General features: G+C 41.0%; 1 protein-coding gene across 4 annotated transcripts; it reads left to right on the top strand.

The window, feature by feature from the left end:
* Positions 1 to 1,251: 1,251 nt before the first annotated feature.
* ercc6l2 (excision repair cross-complementation group 6-like 2) lies at positions 1,252 to 13,778 on the top strand. 4 transcript variants are annotated; one of them, XM_034234991.1, is made up of 20 exons: positions 1,252 to 1,500; positions 1,892 to 2,316; positions 2,405 to 2,521; positions 2,687 to 2,880; positions 3,014 to 3,107; positions 3,297 to 3,364; positions 3,501 to 3,708; positions 3,836 to 3,976; positions 4,382 to 4,498; positions 4,627 to 4,746; positions 4,828 to 4,899; positions 5,627 to 5,772; positions 5,896 to 5,991; positions 6,137 to 6,236; positions 6,336 to 6,488; positions 6,847 to 6,930; positions 8,499 to 9,540; positions 9,635 to 9,789; positions 10,522 to 10,679; positions 12,008 to 13,778. In XM_034234991.1, the coding sequence occupies exons 2-20, from the start codon at positions 2,077 to 2,079 to the stop codon at positions 13,275 to 13,277; spliced, it is 4,575 nt and encodes a 1,524-aa protein (XP_034090882.1). In that variant the 5' UTR covers positions 1,252 to 1,500; positions 1,892 to 2,076; the 3' UTR covers positions 13,278 to 13,778. The 4 variants fall into 4 exon arrangements, with proteins under 4 accessions (XP_034090882.1, XP_034090881.1, XP_034090883.1 ...); XM_034234990.1 differs by having other exon boundaries at positions 1,258 to 1,552; XM_034234992.1 differs by lacking the exons at positions 1,252 to 1,500; positions 1,892 to 2,316; positions 2,405 to 2,521; positions 3,014 to 3,107 and having other exon boundaries at positions 2,767 to 2,880.
* The last annotated feature ends 7,188 nt before the right edge of the window (positions 13,779 to 20,966 follow it).

The following is a 20,966-nucleotide window of genomic DNA, read 5'->3' as shown; positions in this document are numbered from 1 at the left end:
CCAGTGTCAGTGCTCTCGCAGTCTCTCTACAGTTTCACTCCAGCCTATAGGCTTTTAATCAGTCAAGGCTTTTGGTTAAATACACTGACTGGATTTCTGATTCTGATTCTGACCAAGGATTTCTAATGCTAAAATCTTAGCAGATGTTTTATTTCTTTCAGTGAATTAATGCCAATTTTGTCTATACCATCGGACCAGGAATTGTGTACACTTATTTCATAATGTGTATATATACATTATTTTCGATTATAAATGCAAAGATTTAGGTCTTATGCATGAACAACTTGGGTATTCATCAATATGGCCAAAAGGCTATGAACGCAGTAGACTTTATACGAACTTGGCCTATATAAATCTAATTAAAAAAAATATATATATATTATAACAATTTAAGGCATAAACAGTCTCAAAGAGCATAAAGATAGAAACCTACAAACATATGAACCAGTATGGTTCCAAGCAATAGTGCTTGACAATAAGTGCAAATAAACATTGAATTAATAAACCAGGTAAAGAATGCCTGATTATTATATTATGATATTAAAGTTAAATGTAAAAGTACAAATGCAATATTAAGGATAAGGTACACCATGAAATAAAAGAGGCCTAAATATGAATCATAAGATAAGATTGAGAACCTAGGCTACTGAACATTAATAATAAAAGGAATGTTCAAATAATATCTATAAATATTCATAAATGTATTTGTAGGCCTACGTGGGACGATGGCTTTTTATAATTTACATGTTTTTGGTAGGATTCATAATGTAACATTATGGGATTGCAGCCTAAATGTTCCATCAATATATTATTTTTATATGATATATACTCTCTAATAAACCACTGACAACTCAATTATTTGTATTATTATACATAATTTCTCCCTTGGCGGCAACATTTCTTGAAAATTACATGCATTTAACTTTTGTTGTAGTTTATTTCATAGAAATGTAATTTAGATTCTATCAAGCACTTTCAACATAATGTCCGACAGTGAAATTTGTAAAAAGAAAAAAAGAATGAAGGAGAAAAACGGTCATTACTTAAAATATATACTTTACGGAATTTGTGTTTTGTGGATTGTAACATTGACGATTTAATTGTATTTCGAAATCGGTAAAATGTGTCGAAAGTGCTTTACTCGTTGTCAGAACAGATACACATTCACTCAGCTGCAGTGGAGCTGCAGCAGCTCTTGCTCTTGCTCTTGCTCTTGCTCTTGCTCTTGCTCTTGCTCTTGCTCTTGCTCTTGCTCTTGCTCTTGCTCTTGCTCTTGCTCTTGCTCTTGCTCTTGCTCTTGCTCTGTGCCTTTATTTATCTTTAAGGCACATTGTATACTTAGCGTGAGGATAAAGCATTAGATAAACAAAAATAAACTTCTTCTGTTTTTAGTTCGATATTGTCGCCGTTCTTTCCTTTGCTCAATGTGTTTGCTAAGTTAAGCCACTCAAGCTAGCTAGAATGCTACATGACTTTTTTTCTCCACACGAAGAAGAGGAGGTAGGACACCTTTAATGAATCCTGATGGCTTCATCTTCTGCAGTTGTGAAAGGTCTGAAATGCATATTTTTACCTGTTGTTACATTTGAGCTGGACACAATCATACGGCTACGCAAAAAGCCTCTGAAGCTAGCAAATAGTTAGCCATATTTATTTTCAAGCAATCATTAACTAAACTTACTGAAGTTACTCTTCCATCAAATAACATCAAATACTATGGTTTTATTGTGTAGCGATTTCTTGTTATATCTTTTCCGTCCATTAAAACAAATCATAGGCTAAAATGTGACTAAATATACCCCACTTCTAATAAAACGGTGTGTTCCTTAGGTAAAGTAAATGTTGTATGAGAATACATTAAGAGTAAACTAATGACATGTTTGTATTATAGCAACATGGCGTGAGGGGGACAGTTGTTTGGCTCCTGACCCGAGAGATGGCACCCTGCAAGAGGCCACAATTAAGAGACTGACCTCCATCTCTGATACTACAGCATGGGTGCAATTCACTCACCTTGAAAAAGATGCAAAAGATGAAGAAAAAGAAGAGGAGGAAGCTGTACCTGTCTCAAAACTCATGAGACCAGGGTTGAATCACTTCCTCCAGGAGAAACCTATGTTTCCCTGCATCGCTGCAGACACCAGGCTTTGTGTCCCCTTAGAGTTGAGTGATGTTAATGGAGATAGTGTCCCCTACACCATCAACAGATACCTGAGAGATTACCAGAGAGAAGGTATCAGGTTCATTTACAAAAACTACATCGGTTCCAGAGGTTGTATCCTGGGGGATGACATGGGCTTGGGAAAAACCGTACAGGTACAAAATAGTTGCACACTTAATATCTAATTGTTTTCTTTATGGTGGCTGTCTCTCTTATTTTCTCTAACTCTTGTTCTTATCTTAGGTCATTGGTTTCCTTGCTGCTGTATTGCACAAAAGAGGCACATGGGAGGACATCGAGAAAAACAGGCCTCAGTTTCTGCAGAGTCAGATGCCTTCCAAGCAAAGTAAACCCAACAAAGTGGGTATTGAAACACTTAACTTAAATTTACAGAATTATAAAAGATGTCAGGATAAATAAGTACTTCATTTTAAATACTTGCTATGTTCATGTGCCACAATACTGTACATCTACAGATATGAGTATTCATTTTTCTTTATTTTGTTTGTCCACAATCTGGTCTAGGTATTCCTCATTGTGGCCCCGCTCTCAGTGCTTTATAACTGGAAAGATGAACTGGACACATGGGGTCACTTCCAATGTGTGGTGGTCCACGGGCTGAGGAAAGAGGAGGAGCTGGCTCGTATCAAGAAGGGACGAATTGAGATTGCGCTTACTACCTACGAGACTCTGCGCCTTTGTCTTGATCAGTTTAATAAGTAAGAAACATGCTCAACTCACTCAAGCAACAAACCATATCTTACGTGTTTCCTGTATGTGTGGATTTAATGTAATTCTCATATGCGTAATTAATGTTCTTATTAATAAAATACACATTTGCCCTGCCTGCAGTATAGACTGGTCTGCTGTGGTTGTGGATGAGGCCCACAAGCTAAAAAATCCAAACTCTCAGATCACTCAGGCCATGAAGGATCTGAAATGCAAGGTCAAAGAGCTTTATGTTTTAATTGTATTATTACTAGTGTGTAACTAGATTCGGTTTAGATATACTTTTGGTAGAGAGCATTGGTGGTGTCATCAGGAAGTGTAAAGTCACAAGTTGTCTTCATCTCTGCTGTATTGAAAATATATTGAAATATGACACCATTTTAATAAGAAATTATATTTTCATCAGATCAGAGTTGGCCTCACTGGCACCATCTTACAGAACAACCTTGAGGAGCTGTGGTGCGTCATGGACTGGTAGGTGAAGAGACTTTTATGTGACAACCCTTTTTCCATTTTCATATTATAAGCACATTTCAGTAATTCCGCCCTCGTAACGTAAGTGATACATTTGCAACTTTGTTTGACATTTTTATTTTATTTTTTAATGAAGGGCCATACCGGGTTGTCTTGGCAACTTAGGACATTTCAAGAACAACTTTTCGGATCCGATTGAGCAAGGGCAGAGGCACAGCGCAACCAAACGTGCCCTAGCTACCGCGAGGAAGACTGTCAGAGCTCTGGTGAGGAAGATCTCCCATTTGTTCCTCAGAAGAACTAAAGCTCTCATCAAGGAACAACTGCCTAAGAAGGATGACAGGGTAAGATTGGTGAAATGTAACCAGACTTTTGCATTTCTGGACTATATTCTATTACCATATTTCCACAGCTCTATGATGTATATAAGCAACACTTCTTAGACAAATGCTGGACTGTGTTTTCTCCTAGGTGGTGTATTGCTCCCTGACAGACTTTCAGCAGACTGTGTATCAGACGGTGTTGGACTCTGAAGATGTGACGTTAATTCTGAAGTCTTCAGAGAAATGTGACTGTCAAAGTGGGCGCAACCGCGGACGCTGCTGCTATAAAGTTAGTTCACTGCTTTGACTATTCTGTGACTCTGTATGCTATGTTTTGTAATGGGTTGAACTTAATTCTAAAGCTCGAGCTGTTAACTGCAAATCTGAAATTCACCTTTTAATTGGGTTGTATGTGAACAACGTTTTTGGGGGGGTTATTCACTAATTTAAACAAACATGTTGCGAAAATGTTCCTTTAAGGATCCAGTTGGTATTTCTGCATTTTACTTTTTAAAAACAATAAAATGCAGTGAATTAAAAAAGAAAATCAAATGCAACATTAGCCAGTTACAACTGCCCATTTGGTCAAAGTGTGGGAATAACTCTTTAATGTTAGCATTCACGAACAACTCTCATGTAGTGGAAAAAAACAAAGATTGAGCACTCAAATAATATCTGATTCTTTGTTTTGCAGACAAATTCAGAAGGTGTGGAAATTAAGAGTCTATACTTTAGTTACTTGGCAATATTGAGGAAGATTGCAAACCATGCAGCACTGCTTCAGTCTACCACAGGAACCAGTAAGAAACAGGTGAGTCATGTTAACCTATCACTGATTTACTGCACTTGTTCATTAGAGCTATCATCGGAAAGTTTGTCCAGCCTTCAGTTGAAATCTCTTAGTTTGGTTCCCTATAACAACTCATTTGTATCTTCCAGGAAAAGTATGTGGGGCGCATCTGTGCAAAGGTGTTCCAAAAGTTCCCAGACTTTGTGCAGAGATGCAAAGACGAAGCATTTGAGGCCTTGTCAGACCCGCTGTACAGTGGGAAAATGATGGTAACGTTTGGGAACAAAGGCTCATATCTGCTCATATATGGGTTGTTTCCCTGTGAGTGACTATATCTGTGTTTCTTTCAGGTTTTGCAGAAGCTCATGAAGCATTACTTGCAAAGGAGAGATAAAATACTTATTTTTTCTCTCTCAACCAAGGTGAGAGCTCAGTTTTTGTGGGTACCTTGTGTTTGAATCAGAATTGTTGTGTGTCGGCATGTTTGCAAATATGAGTGCAACGACATATTGTAAGATTCAGATGAGCAACATGGCAAGATGTTTTCCTGTAGGGAAATGATTGGAGGCTCACAGTAATGTTATGTTATTAAGAGAAGTACGCTGATGGTTTTAGAGCTATACACTCGCTCTTATCCATTCAGCCTTTCAACACACAAACAGGCCTAAACACACACTTAATTGCAAAGGCTGTAAGGGCAGATTACAAATTGTAGCAGGAGGCATGGTTTTCTCATGACATAGATTAATAGGTGAGCCTTTGTGTGGGGGCAATTAGAGGTTTAAAGATAATTAAACTCTTCAGAGTGTAATTGTTGCTGTCACCTGAGACCGTAATAATATTTCTCGCTGCTATGAGGTCATATTTTCATGGCCTATGTTTTGCGTTTTTGGTAATCATAGAGCCCATACAGATGTGATTGTGCAAGACTCAGCAACCCCTATAGTGTATCTCTAAATATATATTAAATACATGCCTGTGGATATTCTGTTTCATTTGTATCATATTTGTTAGTGAATCCTTTGCTTTTTATATACCCCATACAAACTCTTAAACCTTAGCGATGGGTGAATTCACATGACAGATGTAGGGATGCCTGTTTATTAACAGTTGACTTTGAACACTTTGTTGTTGTTTTCTACCTGCCAGCTGTTAGATGTGCTGGAGAGCTACTGCATGGCCGGGGGGCTCGACTACATCAGGCTGGACGGAACCACCAAAGCCAAAGAGAGAGTCCAGATTGTCAAAGAGTTCAACATCTCTCCTCACATCAACCTCTGCCTGGTTTCCACCATGTTAGTCAAACATTGATAATTAGATAACAAAGTTTCATATTTCCATTTTAAACCTGTAGTGGTTTGTTTAAAGAACAAGCACTTATTTTTGTCCATTTTCAAATGTCTGTCTCTTTCCGTCAGGGCGGGTGGTCTTGGTCTGAACTTCGTAGGGGCCAATGTGGTTGTACTCTTTGACCCTACTTGGAACCCAGCCAATGACCTCCAAGCTATTGACAGGTAGATTGTGGGCCAAGTTTTCAAATACTTCAGTTTTTTATTCTGATGCTGCTTATCTCTACCACATTCAGCTGCCAGTATAGTGTACCTAGTAATATGATGTGCTGACCGGTGCTTTTGGGTTTATGTTTGTGTCTGTTTTCAGGGCATATCGAATTGGCCAGTGCAGAGATGTGACTGTTCTTAGGCTGATCTCATTGGGCACCGTAGAAGAGGTTATCTATCTCAGACAAATTTACAAACAGGTACCAGATAATCTTAACAACACACCCGTCAAACAATAACAGAAAAAAACCAGCACAATAATATGTTTTGACAGTGTTTCCAAATGTCCTATCTTTCAGCAACTTCAGTCCTCCGTTGTCGGCAAGGAGAGTGCGCGACGGTACTTTGAGGCAGTGCAGGGGCATGGTGTCCATAAGGGGGAGCTGTTTGGGATCAAAAACCTCTTCAGGCTGCAGACCCTAGGGTCATGCCTCACCCGCGAGATACTAGAGGTTAGAAAGCCTCCATAGCTTTTACAGTTTTATTGAAGATGTGTTTTGATGTAGCGTACTTACTCAACTCACCTTCCAATGTCACAATACAAGGTTTCACAAAACAGTCAAGAAAACGTATAGTTTATTTATTTTATTTGGAGTGTACTGATACTATATGTTGTCAAATTGACTGATAATGTCATTACAACTCTAGTTTCTTACTGCACTGTTATTTCCTTGAATTTTAAACTGTACAGCCGAGTAAAAATGAAAACTGAAGGATAATTATTTTGTTGATGTACATAATTGAATATATTTTTGTTATTGACACGGTTAAGTTGATAAATGTGTGTCTAATTTGTTGCTTTCCCGTCAGCGAGAAGGACAAGTTGAGGCCGGCGTAATGACAAGCAGCACATACACGGCTGAGGAGAAGGAGGAGGGGACGGAGGGAGTTAGCGTGAGTAGTTATGCCCTTCTCATCTTCCCATCCCTCACTGCGTCTTCTCTCCCAGGCGGCCCCCTCATCCTCCCATTCCCACGCGAAAGATGGAGTACCTCCAACAGGGACCCTACCATCTGTCTGTCAACCATCTCACGCAATCTCATTTCAGTTTATTGCCTTAGCTGAGACTATTTATCTTTGTTCTTTTCTCAATTCTTCTTTTTATTCCTGTTCACCCCATTTATGAGGAAAGATAATCAGCTTCCACTGTGACAAAATAAGACGTATTATGCTACTTTTAAAGGAAGAACATTGGGAAAGTAACAACATGGCCAAAACGGTTCTTATCTTTATCACGCTGCTGTAGGTTTTAAAGTTTGTAGTTTTTCCTCACAGCTGTTGGGGGTAGCATGGGTTCAGAAGGTTAGAATAAATCCATATAATGATTTTTTTATTGCCGTAAAAAGTAACAAAAAGATTATTTGAATTCGCTCAAACGGCTCTACTTTGACTTATAATCATTTGTTCATAAAAATGTGACTATGCTACTTTCATGTCACCTTATCATGGTTATACTTTGACTGATGTAGTACAGTATATATGCCTACATTTAGCAAGGGACTACTTGCATTAGCAGAAGTCTCTATGGAGGTTTTGATGCTTTTGTATTGTGCAAACCGGCAACAACTGGAATCTTGTGTTACGTAACCTACTATAGGAACGGACTGTTCCCGACCCTTTCAATCGCAAAAATATTTAATACTGTTTTACAAAAGAATCATAACTGCAATGCAATACATTTTGGGTGGAGCATAACTTAAAGTCTTTGGCTTACAAAAAACACATCTTTCCACTCAATTATTTGTGGTTTTGTAAAACTGAAGGACGAGGTTCTCTTTGTGTGCTTCTCAGTTTCTCTCTGATGCAGGGTGCAACAGCTAGATGTAATTACTTGTGTATCCTGATGGAAGGAGCGGACCACACGGAAGCCTATCTTCTGCTTTTCAGCTATTTATTTACACAGTGATAGCCCTTATCATCCAGGTCCTTTTTAACTGGGCTGTTGCTCCACTGAGGCCTTTCAGATTCTTCCAAAAACACAGATACACTGGGGTGTCTTAACACGCAGACAGGGGCTGGAGGCGTGTGAGCACCAACATGCACACAAGTACGGAGGAATTGATGGAAAATTGATGAAATTAGAATCACTGTTGGTGGTCTCTCTCATAATGCTCCCATTCATACAAGTCAAGGAAATGTTTTGACCCCTATCTTTTATTCATATTACATCATGGTCGAGGGCATATGTCACATTTATTTGTATTGTGATTTACTTTTACAAACATCTGTTTTGTGTTACACAATAATATCTCATATGGGCTGTTCCACTGAAAGATGGCAAGAACAAGGGGAAGTGAGGAATTTGAAGCTGATTTGTGCTATTTTGGAGCTAAATCTTTCCCACACTGTCTATTTAAATCTTTGACATGCATTTCTTGTTCTCTTAGTACCTACGTTGTATTGCTTTCTATTTCAATCTGTCCCCACTTTCTTAGCTGATTGTTTGTATTGTCTCATTTTAGAAACCTGGCGATTCCCCACCTGCAGATGACCCTGTACCAAATAACGAACCAGCCCAGGAGAACAGAGGTGCATCAAATGTCCCAAAAGGGGTGCTGGACTTCAGCAGTGGAAGTGAAGAGGATGATGAAGAACAGGGTCTTAAGAGAAAGGGGTCAAAGCCCGGTGCAGCGGATGGCAACAGTGCTGCTGCTGGTCCTGGTCGAGTTAGTCTCCTTCAGCACGGTTTCTCCAGGCTCCTCGAAAGGGTCAAAGGGAAACCAGAGTTAGCAGAAGGGGACAGTAGTCCAGGTATCGAGGAAAGCCCCTCTGAGGAAGAGACTGTGGAGGGTGCCTCCTCTGGTATTTGCAAAAGCTCTGATGCAGGAAATGCATCAGTCGGTCCCCCTAAATTGGGGACGAAAACCTGGGGTTCAGACATAGAAGACAGTGAGAATGGAGATAGTGGCAAAGAAGAGAGGGTCTCATTGTTTAAACAGAGTGATGATAATGTAAGGAAGAGACGGGGCCTGAAAGAGTGGACAAATAAAAACATTACTGTTGATGAGGAGAGTGATGGAAATCCCTCACCTGACAAAAAGAAACATAACAAGCTCAAAACTTCAGTTCCAAAAGTGCGCCGCTTTAAGGGTTACTCGGATGAATCAGAGGATTTGGACATAGAGGCAAAGACCTGTCCCAAGAGGAGCACTTTAAATTCACATGGTAGAGGAAGTTGCAGAGAAAATCTGGACCACAACAAAAAGTGTCTAAGTGCTAGTGTTCGGGACAAGGCCAGATCCAAATACACAAAGGACATAGAGACATTCACATCTTCAGAAGAGGAAAACACTCCTGTTAAGAAAGGGAGATCTCCAGGATGTCCCTCAACATCTCCACAAATAGAAAGATCTAGGTTTGAGTTGACAAAAGATGGGCAAATAGCTGCAACCATCAGGACCGAGAGACGAGCAGGCATGCCCAAAGCTGTTTCATTTACAAATCTGAAATGTCAGACATCCCCGGCATCCAAAGGAAAGGATATAACTATTGACAGTGTGCTAGGTAAATTCAATACCTTTGATTAAATGATTATAATTCTTAATGAGACTTTTAATTTTTTTATTCAACATTAATGATGTATATTTCTGTTTTAAAGGTGGTGTACACGAGGTGTTATACACCCACTCTAACCAGCGCGTTGTGGGCGGGAGCAAAGCAGAGGAGCGGATGAGTCGAGCTGCAGTACGAGACGTGTTCGAGCGCAAGATGTACTCTCAGCTCCCGGCCAATCACCTTCTAGGCACACAGGAGGTAATACATAAAACTGATGTAGGCCAATGCCATGCCAAATCGGAGTAGATTCATTCAATTGTATTTTAAAAGACTTTATTGACTGTATCAGGCACATATGCTCACTACCACATGAGAGTGGATGTAAACATAATCTATTTTAGTAGCTTAACAAGGTTTCAGTCGTGCTGTTTTACCTTTACCATCAACATCTGTGGTCCCGAATGCCACATGTTTACATCCAATATCATGCTACTTATCTCAGCCAACAGCACAGACTAGGGGAGAGAGGCTGCTGGCAAACAAAATGGTCACTTATGGACTTCTGTTGATTCCTTTGTATGATTTTTGGATCATAGTAGTTCTGATTTAATTTTTCCTTTAAGGTCCTATACACACGGTGTGTGTGTGTGTGTGTGTGTGTGTGTGTGTGTGTGTGTGTGTGTGTGTGTGTGTGTGTGTGTGTGTGTGTGTGTGTGTGTGTGTGTGTGTGTGTGTGTGTGTGTGTTGTGTGTCCTCAGGTGTGTGTTGTGTGTCCTCAGGTTAAAAATGTTAGCCCTGTCAAGGCTTTTTGCCTTTAAATGGAGGGTACAGCCAAAATAGTAAAAAAGAAAAGGGGAAAAAATATGCTCAAATTTGAACCCGCGCTGCTGCGTTAAGGACATGGGGAACCTGCTCCAACATCAGACGTCCTTAATTTGTAATGGTAATTGTTTGGTATGTTTAAATGTTTTATGTTCTTGATTGTACCAGAGTCTGTCATCGAGCCCGCCAGACAGTCCGCCCTGCCCCTCTGCTGTCAGACTGGAGAGGCCCAGTGTGGACCATCCAGTCAGCTTTGCCAAAAAGAGTGTGCACCAAACCAGAAACATGACCTTCATCATTGGAGAGACTCCTCAAGCCATATGCAGGTACTGAAAAGGTGTCAGAAGAGATGAGGGGAAGTGAGACAAAAAGAACAAAGGCGACAGCAGATGGGAAAGTGCAAAAAAGCTGAGAATAAAGAAGAATAAAACATGTCTATTGTAAAATATAACATAGGGGGTAAGAGAGGGCATGGACGAGAACCAAAGTTATGGGTACCGGTAGATGTAGTTAAGGAAAACTGACTCAGTGTAAGCGGCCAGCATGGTTTGAATACGAATAAATCAAGTCAGGGAATGAAAAGAAGAAAGGTGGTCTTTAGAGTGAAGTAGGAAGAGAGAGATTCCTGGCAGCGTAGGGAAGGAGGCCAAAACTTACCACAGGTATGGTGTTGAGCGCCCCCACCTGGGCCTCAGGAATTATATGCATGTGTTTTTAGCGAAAGACCACCTCTGAGCTAATCCCTCTCCACCTATTTCCCAGAATCATGCCAAAGATTACCCAGTTATGTTCAGGCCAGACTGTGCTGGAGTTTTCCCCTCCACAACCACAGCCCTCCTGACTCTAACCAAAAACGATCGCCCGAGGACTTCCAAACCCACACTGATGTACACACTTCCTAACAAGCATTCACACACACGTACAGACACACACTGCTCAAATACACACCTCTGTCTCTCCGGCTGCTTCACCTCCGCCCCCCACCTTCCCAAAACACTCATATACAGACACATTTTATGGCTCCAATCTCACTTCCCAAGGGTGAGCCTGTATCTCTGCCCAGAGGCTCACCAGGGAGGGAAACTAGTATACACCAGTTATATTGATATCCCCTCAATTAACCTTGCTGTTTAATGATTTGAAACCACATTCACATCATGTTTTACTGCTCTTACTTGTATTTATTGTTTTTCCATTGAAAGCCACAAATGGTAATAACTCCACCATAATGCCAGACAGTGACTTTGAAGTATTTCTGTCCCCAAGTCTGGTGAGACCAACGTTTTAATGACTGCTTTTGAGCTCAGGAAAAACATCTCATACTGCATGGGTCTCTGAATATGAGCCTGAATATGTGGAGAACTGTTCATATATCCTAGGCCTGTTGGACCCACAGAATATGTGATTTAATACGATGGGTTTCCTGGTTTTTTGAAGACAATACTTTAAGTGGGATTTAAAGTACCTCACTGTATGCTCACATGTGACATGTCCACAGTAAGTCAGGACTTGTACTAACTGTATGTGTGTGAATATGATGTTTTAATTCACATAATATTACCAATTGATATTACTTGTAAAAACATACACATTTTCTTTGCATGGATGTTTGTCAAACAAATTTCTGCCTTGTCATTTATCTTCTTATGTTTAGGCAGCAGCTCGAGGAAATGGCAGAACAATTGAACTTCCCCTCAGTCCATCAGTTTGCACTTGAGATTCTGAGGAAAAACTCGACCCAGAGACTGGCGTGGCTACGACAATATTACACATCACTAAACAACCCTGACCTTGACAAAACGGTCACAAACTATTTCCCAGAATCTGATTCAGCACAGACCTCCTTTTCAACCACTACCTCCACAACATCTACCAGAACATCCCCAAAATCTCAAACACATACCCGAACCCCACAAAAGGATGTGCCAAAAGCCAAAAGGAAGCCTAAATACTCTCAGAATAATCCTGAACCTAACATTATGCCTGAAACCCAACAAAACAATGTTTCTGTGCAGCAGAAAAAGTCTAGACGCCCACAAAATGATGTTCCTGATCCCCAGACAAAGCATAGAAACCTGCAAAATAATGTTCTACTGCCACTAAAAAAGCAAAATATCCCACACAAGAATGCCCTAGAACCTCCAAGTGATGTTCCAAGCCTTGAGTCAGACGAGCAGGAGGAGACGGTCTGCAGTGCCAGAGGACATAAGAGGACAAAGATGAATAGTGTTTCTGGTTCTGGAGCCTTCGGTGGTCTTGGCTTGGATCAGGCCAGCAGCAGTGGTCTGACATCTGGGGAGGTTGCTGCTTTCCCGACAAGCACAGACAGAGATATTCCTTCTTCTCAGGACCTCCGCCATGGCAGGTCCACCACATTAACCAAACCCACAGCAAAGGAAGGGCAGAAACTATCTTCCAGGAGCAGTGAAACTCTTCAAGGCCAGAGAACAAATCCTCTGACCTCTTCTCCTCCTGAGCAGGCCACATCTTCTTCCAGTCATCGTTCCCTCCTTAAAGATCTGATAGGAGACACCTCAATTCTGGATGACCTGCTAAAACCCAAACCCAAGGGAGTCAAACAGAGCCCGAAGACAGCTCCTGCACTGGCCAACGTGTCAGTGGGTCCATGTCTTACCATGCCTTCTCCATCCAAAATCACTCTTAATACTGATTCTGGTGCAGTCATAGACTCGCTGTCCTCTCCAAACAAGCCCCCTACACATCAGGTGGTGTCAAAGGGCTGTCGCAAAGATTTTTGGGACATCCTGAATGAAGGTAATGAGGAGAGCATCAACAGGTTAACAGACCCGGCAGAAGTACAGAGGGTTTGCATCAACACTCGTATTGCAGCTAGAGGTAGGTCAGGAAAAGAGGAGAGGGAGAGTCTCTGGAAGACTAATGACAAGTTCCTGTGGAAGAAATGATGCAAGAGAGACAATTAGTTACATTTTGTACTTTTTTTAACTTTTGCAGTTCTGAAGAAGATACATAGAAATGTCCCTGTTGATTATTTAAAGCAGGTTTTCCTACCTCAGACTTTCTCAAGTTTGTATTTTATTACTTTTGCCCTATTATTTTATTATTTTAAAGAGTGTTTTAGTTTTTTAGTGTCAACATTTGAAGATCTTTAGTGTTCATTGAATTAGTGAGTAATCATATTGCAGACTGTTACTTGGTTAAACAGAGTCTTGATCACTTTGAGAATTAAAACCTTTTCTAAATTGTATGGAAGTTATTGCCCTGTAAATTGTTTTATTTCATTGGCATTTACTATGTACTGTATATAAAATTGAGCCAAAAGGGAAACACACATTTCCAAATAGATGTCTTCAAATATTTTTTTATTCTTAGAGATCCCAAAGACAAAACATAACATTCTCGCACTTCAGAAGCTTTCAAATATATTAAAGTTATCAAATGTTTTGCATGTTTGCCTTAAACATTTTGTTTTGTTTGAATGGATTACCAAAATATTTGCAGCTCAAACTAATGGTGTCGGCTCCAATTCTTTATAAAAAATAGGTGAACCAAACTATACAAAGCTGTTTGCCTCCTGTGTTCACATGTACAGTAGTTTAAGTTCAGTATCAAGGCCCAGACTGTGGCTGCACTTGATATGATGATAAGTGGGAATCCCACTCCGCTGTAGGCATTAGCTATCATCGTTATTGGATACCACGACTGCCACCGGGGTGGCCCTGCAGAGATATCACTTAAAGCTCCCTAATGGCTATTATATCTCCCTCACTTTGAACACATCACTGCCTCCCGCTCCCCATGAGATTGCATATTGTGTAGATGGTGTAGTTTCCCTGCACAGTAATCTGATCGTCTGTGGCTCAACTCTAATAGTGGAAGCTGCTGCGCAATTAGTGAAATAAAAATAAGCAGTCAAAGACTTAGTGGAGCTGGGAGAAGAGGGATGAGGAGTCACTTTCACACTCATCCGTCCACCAATCCTCTGTGAAATCCACTCCATAGAAATAAAAAAGACTGTTATCAAACTAATAGTTGTAATGTGAAGAAGAAAGCCCTTAATGTGGGTGTATGTGAATGAGCGTGCATTCATGTGCTAAACCTCACAGCTGTGTCTGCCCTCTTTTCATCTGAGAAAGTACAACCCTGAAGAGAGCTGTAAGTGTTGTGTTTTGTTTAGCAGAAATGAGAAAGTGCTGATAGCTATCAATAAACAGAAGAAAAAAGGCCCTACATGCCTCAACAGAACAGGCAGCTCTGTTAGGGTTTGTGTGTGTGTGTGTGCTCGTGCATGTAGGCCTTCTGGGTGGTAGATCTGGACGATCTTCACACACATATACCAAGGCCACACATTTGTCACACCTGTTCAAATCACAGACAGAGAATAAAAAGCCCTTTCTCTTATCCCAAACCCTTCCCTCTGCTTTTCTCATTCTGTTTCACCGTCAACTGAGAACCGCAGATCCCTATCTGTCTTTTTGTGGTCATAGTCTGGTTCAAGTGAGATAGCAGAGAGGCTTTGCATTTAACTGACAATAGAAAGGCTCACCGTCTGAGTGACAGTGGTTGGAGGCTAATGGAGGCCAGCTAACATGGCTCAGTGGCAAACAAAGCTCTCTTATCCTTAATGCTAACGGCAGTATTCTGTCAAGGATCTGGAGTGAGACATTCAACACCCATGAATGGCTGCCTACCGACAATGTCTCAGGTGTAATTTGCTATACCTAAGAGTCACAAAAAATACCACAAAAGTGAAGTTGTGTTCCGATTCTCCCATTAGTGTTTCCACTCTCTGTGTCAAGGGCAGTGTGAACACTTTGTTTATATTTCCTGTCACTTTCACCTGGGTGTGTGTGAGACTGATATAAACGGGACAGTCAGAAATCGCGGCAGAGGGCGGCCGTTTCAATGTAGATTTATTTTTCAGATGTCAGGCTGTGACACCTAGTTTGATTTGATTTGTTAAAAGCTGTGAATGAGTGTTGACCCGTACTGACTACTGACCTGGACCTCCAGTCCTTTCTGGCTCAGGTTTCAAAAGAATTCATTCTGCAATGTGTTAAGGTTTGCATAAAGAGGCTGATAAAGAACTAGCTCTTTTTTAATGAAGTATTATATAAGGGTATTATTATATGAAAGAAGTCTCGACAGTTATCCTGTGGGTTCTGGTAGGCTAACTAACAGAGGGTCATCAGGTCATCGGTGTGTGTTTCTTAGGATCTTTGTCGCAATAACTCAGACTACTTTTTCTAAAGAGCTTCTGTTACCTCATTCACACCAACGGTGAATCAGGGCCGGTTCGGAGCTGGAGCTTGAAAAGCACCGGGTTTTCCTGTTCACACCGTAGCGGAGCAGCCTCTTAGCTCCGGAATCCGGTTCATTTCGAGCACCAAAAAATTGTCCGACCAGAGCAAAAGCACCACATACGTCACGCTTACGTTGAGGCGGGGGCAGGATCAACTCCTGAACAACAACAAAAAGCCGGCGTTTTATCCAGTTTGTACACAACGATGGAGAAACTTAACAAGCAGCAGTGGTCCACTGAATAGACCAGCTACCTACTGGGAAACTGGTCTTCCGAAGACGTACAGAGGAAGCTGGAGCACAATCGGCCATTGTTGTTGTTGTCGATGTCAGCTGTGAGGGGTTTCCGCGCGGTTTGGCTTTATGAAGCAGGCACGCAAATGGTTACGTCATGACGCAATGACGCAGCACCAGTCGGACTCTGGGCGGTGTGAAAAGAGCCGGAGCTAAACCGAAGAACCGGTTCTGAACCTGAAAAGTTCTAGCAATGATATTATTTAAATCTCTCCTGTGTCCAAGCTCTGCAGTATGCACATATTCCGTATGACTCGAAAATATTGTCATGTTATAGAAGGTCAATTAAAAGCGTGTCCCAAATTCGAATTTGGGGAAGTCCAGACAAAACACAAATACAGGAATGTCTCGTGAAATAATCATAGACTGTATATAATTTAATAATCCACACTGTTTATGGGATCCCATCACAGCAAGAGAACATTATTTTTTAGGGCCTTTAAGGCTGTGGAAATATGCATCATTTTTGTAGGATTCTCCTTAGGGCAACTGTTACAATGTAAGTATCATTAAAAACGTGTATTTAGGTGACCGTCATTGGTGTTTATGAGGGAACAGGATAAACAGTTTGTATCCAGCCTATGAAGCCTATGAAAAAACTTTAATGGTTACTCAGCACACAAAAAACTCCTATAGAGGGGTACAGAGTCCTCCTGTTGTTACGGTTGCAGGCCGAGGAGGTCTCTAAATGTGAAAAAGAACAACTCCCCCTCTTCGTTAGGAAATTACACACCATTTGCCACTCATTCCTATATATCCAGTTACCCGGGCAACTGTTAGCTGCAATTTAGGTTAATTCACTGGCTCCTGGGCCCTTCCGTTCCCCATTGTGCCCGTCCATAAAAGAGATATAACACAGATGCACGCACACACACTATGTTTTGTAATGCAGTAGCCTAATGCACACAGTAAAAGGACTAATCCTCATTTTTATTGCTTCTCCTCAACACGGCTCAAAATAAACTGCCAATGAATTTATTTGAAGGAAAGCTTAAATCTATTCACTCTGAACACCTGCATGAGTGGAAGTGCTGGAATTATGACATTAATTTTGCACAAAAGACACTCGTCCTCTCTGAACCTGTCTGGTCTTGAAGGTGGAAGTGATTGGGATGAAGGGAGGTCTACTCGATTGCTCCTTTCAGAACAAAAGGAATGGAAAACTGTGTGTTTCCCCGTGGGGTAAATATTGAGAGAGCAGAGATATAAACGTACGGAAGAAAGGCTTTTCTGAGCCGCCTGGATCTCTGTTGCACTGCCAAAGGCCTGTGCGTCACTTGATCCATTGTTTAATGTAGAGAGTTCTGGGTAAGCAAGCGGCTGCCTCCCTTGCTCCAGCTGCAGCCTCTCTACTGTTTATGTTTGCAGGGCTCTTCTCCTTGAAGTGAGGCTATCCAAGCAAAGCTCAGCCATATGTTAGCACTGGGCCGTCAGAGAAGTCACTGGTCTTTTCTTTTCACTTTTTCTGATCCATCTCTCTCTCTAGAACATTTCCATTTTCACCCTTTCTCTTCCCTCCACCCTTTTTCATCCTCTCTACCTCTGTTCCTCTGCCTGCATGCTCCCCTTGCCAGTCCCTGACAGCCGGGTCTTTTGGAGAAGATGAAGGGTTTGAATTATCTTCTTGAATTTCAAAGACCTCCATCCTGGATGGAAGAGAAGTGGTGGGTATTACTCCTGTAAGAAATAATTACCCCTAGATCTCCTTTTGCGACTGAATCTCTGTGGCCTCTGCAGCAAAGTTTGAGAGAGAAAGGGGTAATTATGTCACATAAATATTTCAGCTAGTATAAATAATTTAATATTTATACTGGTAGTCAGTCTGACAAGCACAGCATATTCAGGAGAAAAACAACTTAAGGAGAGAAAGCCACTCAAGGAAATCACCACATTCTCACTGCCAACTCGTACTATAGTGACGTTATGTCAGGATCCCTTGGCGTCATTATCAAACGCAGTGGGGGCCCCTATAGCGTAAATGTTCAACTAGAGTCCCATTGACAGAGCTCCCTGAACGTTGGTAGCCTATACACCAACTTGGTAATAGACGAGTTGGGATCGCGGAGAAATGCTCTCCGCAGATCCATTCTCACAGCGTTTATCAACCTATTTCTTACTCAATATCAAGCCACACTTATTGTTTTTAGTTCTTTATTTTAATTGTATAATGTCGGACTTTTGTTGCCGTCAGTTAAGGGGAGAGTAGGGGCTCAGAATACTGAAATCTGTATTGTTTCCTCGTTTTTTCCTTCTAATTTTGTATTATTTTCTAAACCACACAATGTTATTTACTCAACAATAAGACACAAGTATCCTTGTTTATTTATTTGTTTGATTGTATAATGTCGGACTTTTGGAGTCCGTCAGGACCGAGGGTCAGAGCAGCTCATTCGAACACAGGAAGCTGTATTTTCAAAATAAGAGTTAATTTTAATATTATGTTTGATAATATATTTTTTATTAACTGGACCACTTGGTCATGTTAAGACCATCTTTTCTGTCGGTTTGGTGTTACAAATATCAAAACAATATATGTGTGGATAACAAAATACACCCATCATAAACTAAACTGGAAACAGCAGTATATTTTATTGTGTTAACACTGTAAACTTGACAGTTTTATTAACCCCCACCACCTAGTGATTAAAGCACGTTATTGAATGTTCTTGTTGAATATGTTATATTTGATGAAAACGCATACAAATAGGGGGAAAGTAGAAGGTCAATGATAGAAATATAGAATAGAAAATATCAAGAAGGCGCCGTTTCTCAATGTCGAGTAAAGCTGCTGCAGAGCCACTATTTCAAGTATACTACGTCATCGAGTGGCGCCGAAGTATTCTGAGGCTCTGAGCCACATTTCTTTTCCTCACAGACGACAAAAAAAGTCCGACATTATACGATTTAAAATAAAAACAATACTCGTGGCTTGATATTGAGTAAGAACATGTTTTTATGAACCCCACTGCTTCCGGTCTTCCAGGACCCGAACGGACAAAAAGATGGGGATGAAATAGAAAATGTTGCAAAACACAATAGCCAGCGTGTGTAGTTCTGGGGGGGTGGTGGACCCGTTCAAATCCAGTTCTGGATAGTGTGCCGTGGTTTCATTCAATTTCAAAGAGCTGTTTGACGCTCGGCGTAACCTTGGCGCACAGCCACTCCAACATCCAATCACAGAGCTTGAGGACTAATCACGGGGTTTATCAAGCAAAGCAGAGAGAATGCTTACTTCCGGGTGTAAAATTCTCTAAAGCAACTACTATGAGCTGCTCCGACCCTCGGTCCTGACTGACTCCAAAAGTCCAACATTATACAATCACAAGGATAATTGTGTCTTATTGTTGAGTAAATAACAGTGTAGAAAATAATTTAAAAAGTAGAAGGAAAAAACTATGAAACAATACAGATTTGAGTATTCTGAGCCCCTACTCTCCCCTTAACTAACGGCAACAAAAGTCAGACATTATGCAATTAAAATAAAGTAGTAAAAACAATAAGTGTGGCTTGATATTGAGTAAGAAAAGGTTGATAAACGCTGTGAGAATGGGTCAGCGGAGAGCATTTCTCCGCAATCCTAACTCGTCTATTACCAACGTTCAATGGGACTCCCTGATTGATAGTAGTTAATTTACGTTAAAGGGGCCCCCCACTGCGTTTGATAGTGACGCCAAGGGATCCTGACATAACGTCACTATAGTATGAGTTGGGAGTGAGAATGTGTTGAGGAAATATGTCAAAAGTGCATAATGTATGTAATTACCTATTAGAGATGTATTGCTTTCCGATAATTTACTCAAATATATTTTTGGGGGAGTTCAGCATTAGTCCAAGTTGTGGGTAAATGGCTTTCTTGATTCAACAATTACCATGTTACATTTTTTCTAAAAATTCTGATGAATGAGTTCCACACTCAAACTAAAACTCCTGGGTCAACCTGGAAAGTTATCCGAGAGGCGGGTTTAGTGTGTGAGTGTGTGTAATGGCGCGTTTCCACTGCAGGCCTCGCTCGGCCTCGCTCGGCCTCGCTCGGTTTGGTTTAGCCCGGCTCACTTTAATGCTGCGTTTCCATTACAGTATAGGAACTGGGGTAGTTACCATAGTAACGCAGTGTAGGCGGGGCGATCAACTTTTTGGCGGGCGGAGCGACGCTGCATACAACTGCCGTGATGTCATCTTCAATGCGACACAACTCACAAAACACACAACAACAATGGAGGATGTGGAAGCCATCGTGTCCTTGCTTCTTGGTATGTGGTTTTTTACCACTGCAAGAATGACAACTTTGTTTCGGAAAAGGCTGCTTATAGCAAGACGTAATACAGAAGAAGCTGAGGGGAGACTTATGGCAATCGTACAACGCGGCAGAGACTACTCCAGGACGACTCAACGACAATGCTACTCGGTAAGCTAACGTTCGCTAACTAGCAATGTGTTTCACGCTCACTATACGACCAAAGTGTTTCACGCTCATTATATGACAAAAGTGTTTCAAGTATTTAATTAATTGTAGCTACCACTTTTACGTATTAAAATATGTATGCTTTTGTTTGTGTATTTCAGAAGTTAGGTTGCCACCGCAGACCATGTGTTTGGATGCTTGACCGAGCAACCGAGTGGTGGGGTGTGATTGTTCCATCTTTCACACACACTCAGTGGGTGGAGAACTTCAGGATGTCTGAGGAAACCTACGTATACCTGTGCAACAAACTGCGGCCAGCGATGGAGAGACAGGACACAACATTCCGCGAGTGTATACCTCTAAAGAAGAGGGTGGCCATCGCACTGTGGAAGCTTGCGACCGGCTTAGAGTTTGATGCGCTACCTGAATAGCTAAATATTCATTGTATACAGGAAACTTGAATGTTTTGGTTCATAACATCATGGTTCAGTAAGTTGATATACATTTCTTGTGTTTGTAATTATAAACACGACATTGAAAGATTGTGGGCCATTAAGGCTAGTGACGTTTTGTTTTTATTATTACTACATTGTATTGAACATAAATAAATCTATTTTTGTCTTTCACATATGTGTTT

This window comes from Gymnodraco acuticeps, unplaced genomic scaffold (assembly GCF_902827175.1).
Source record: "Gymnodraco acuticeps unplaced genomic scaffold, fGymAcu1.1, whole genome shotgun sequence".
NCBI lineage: Eukaryota > Metazoa > Chordata > Actinopteri > Perciformes > Bathydraconidae > Gymnodraco > Gymnodraco acuticeps.
The sequence above is the reverse complement of the archived record's forward strand: the minus strand, read 5'-3'. Positions and strand labels throughout refer to the sequence as shown.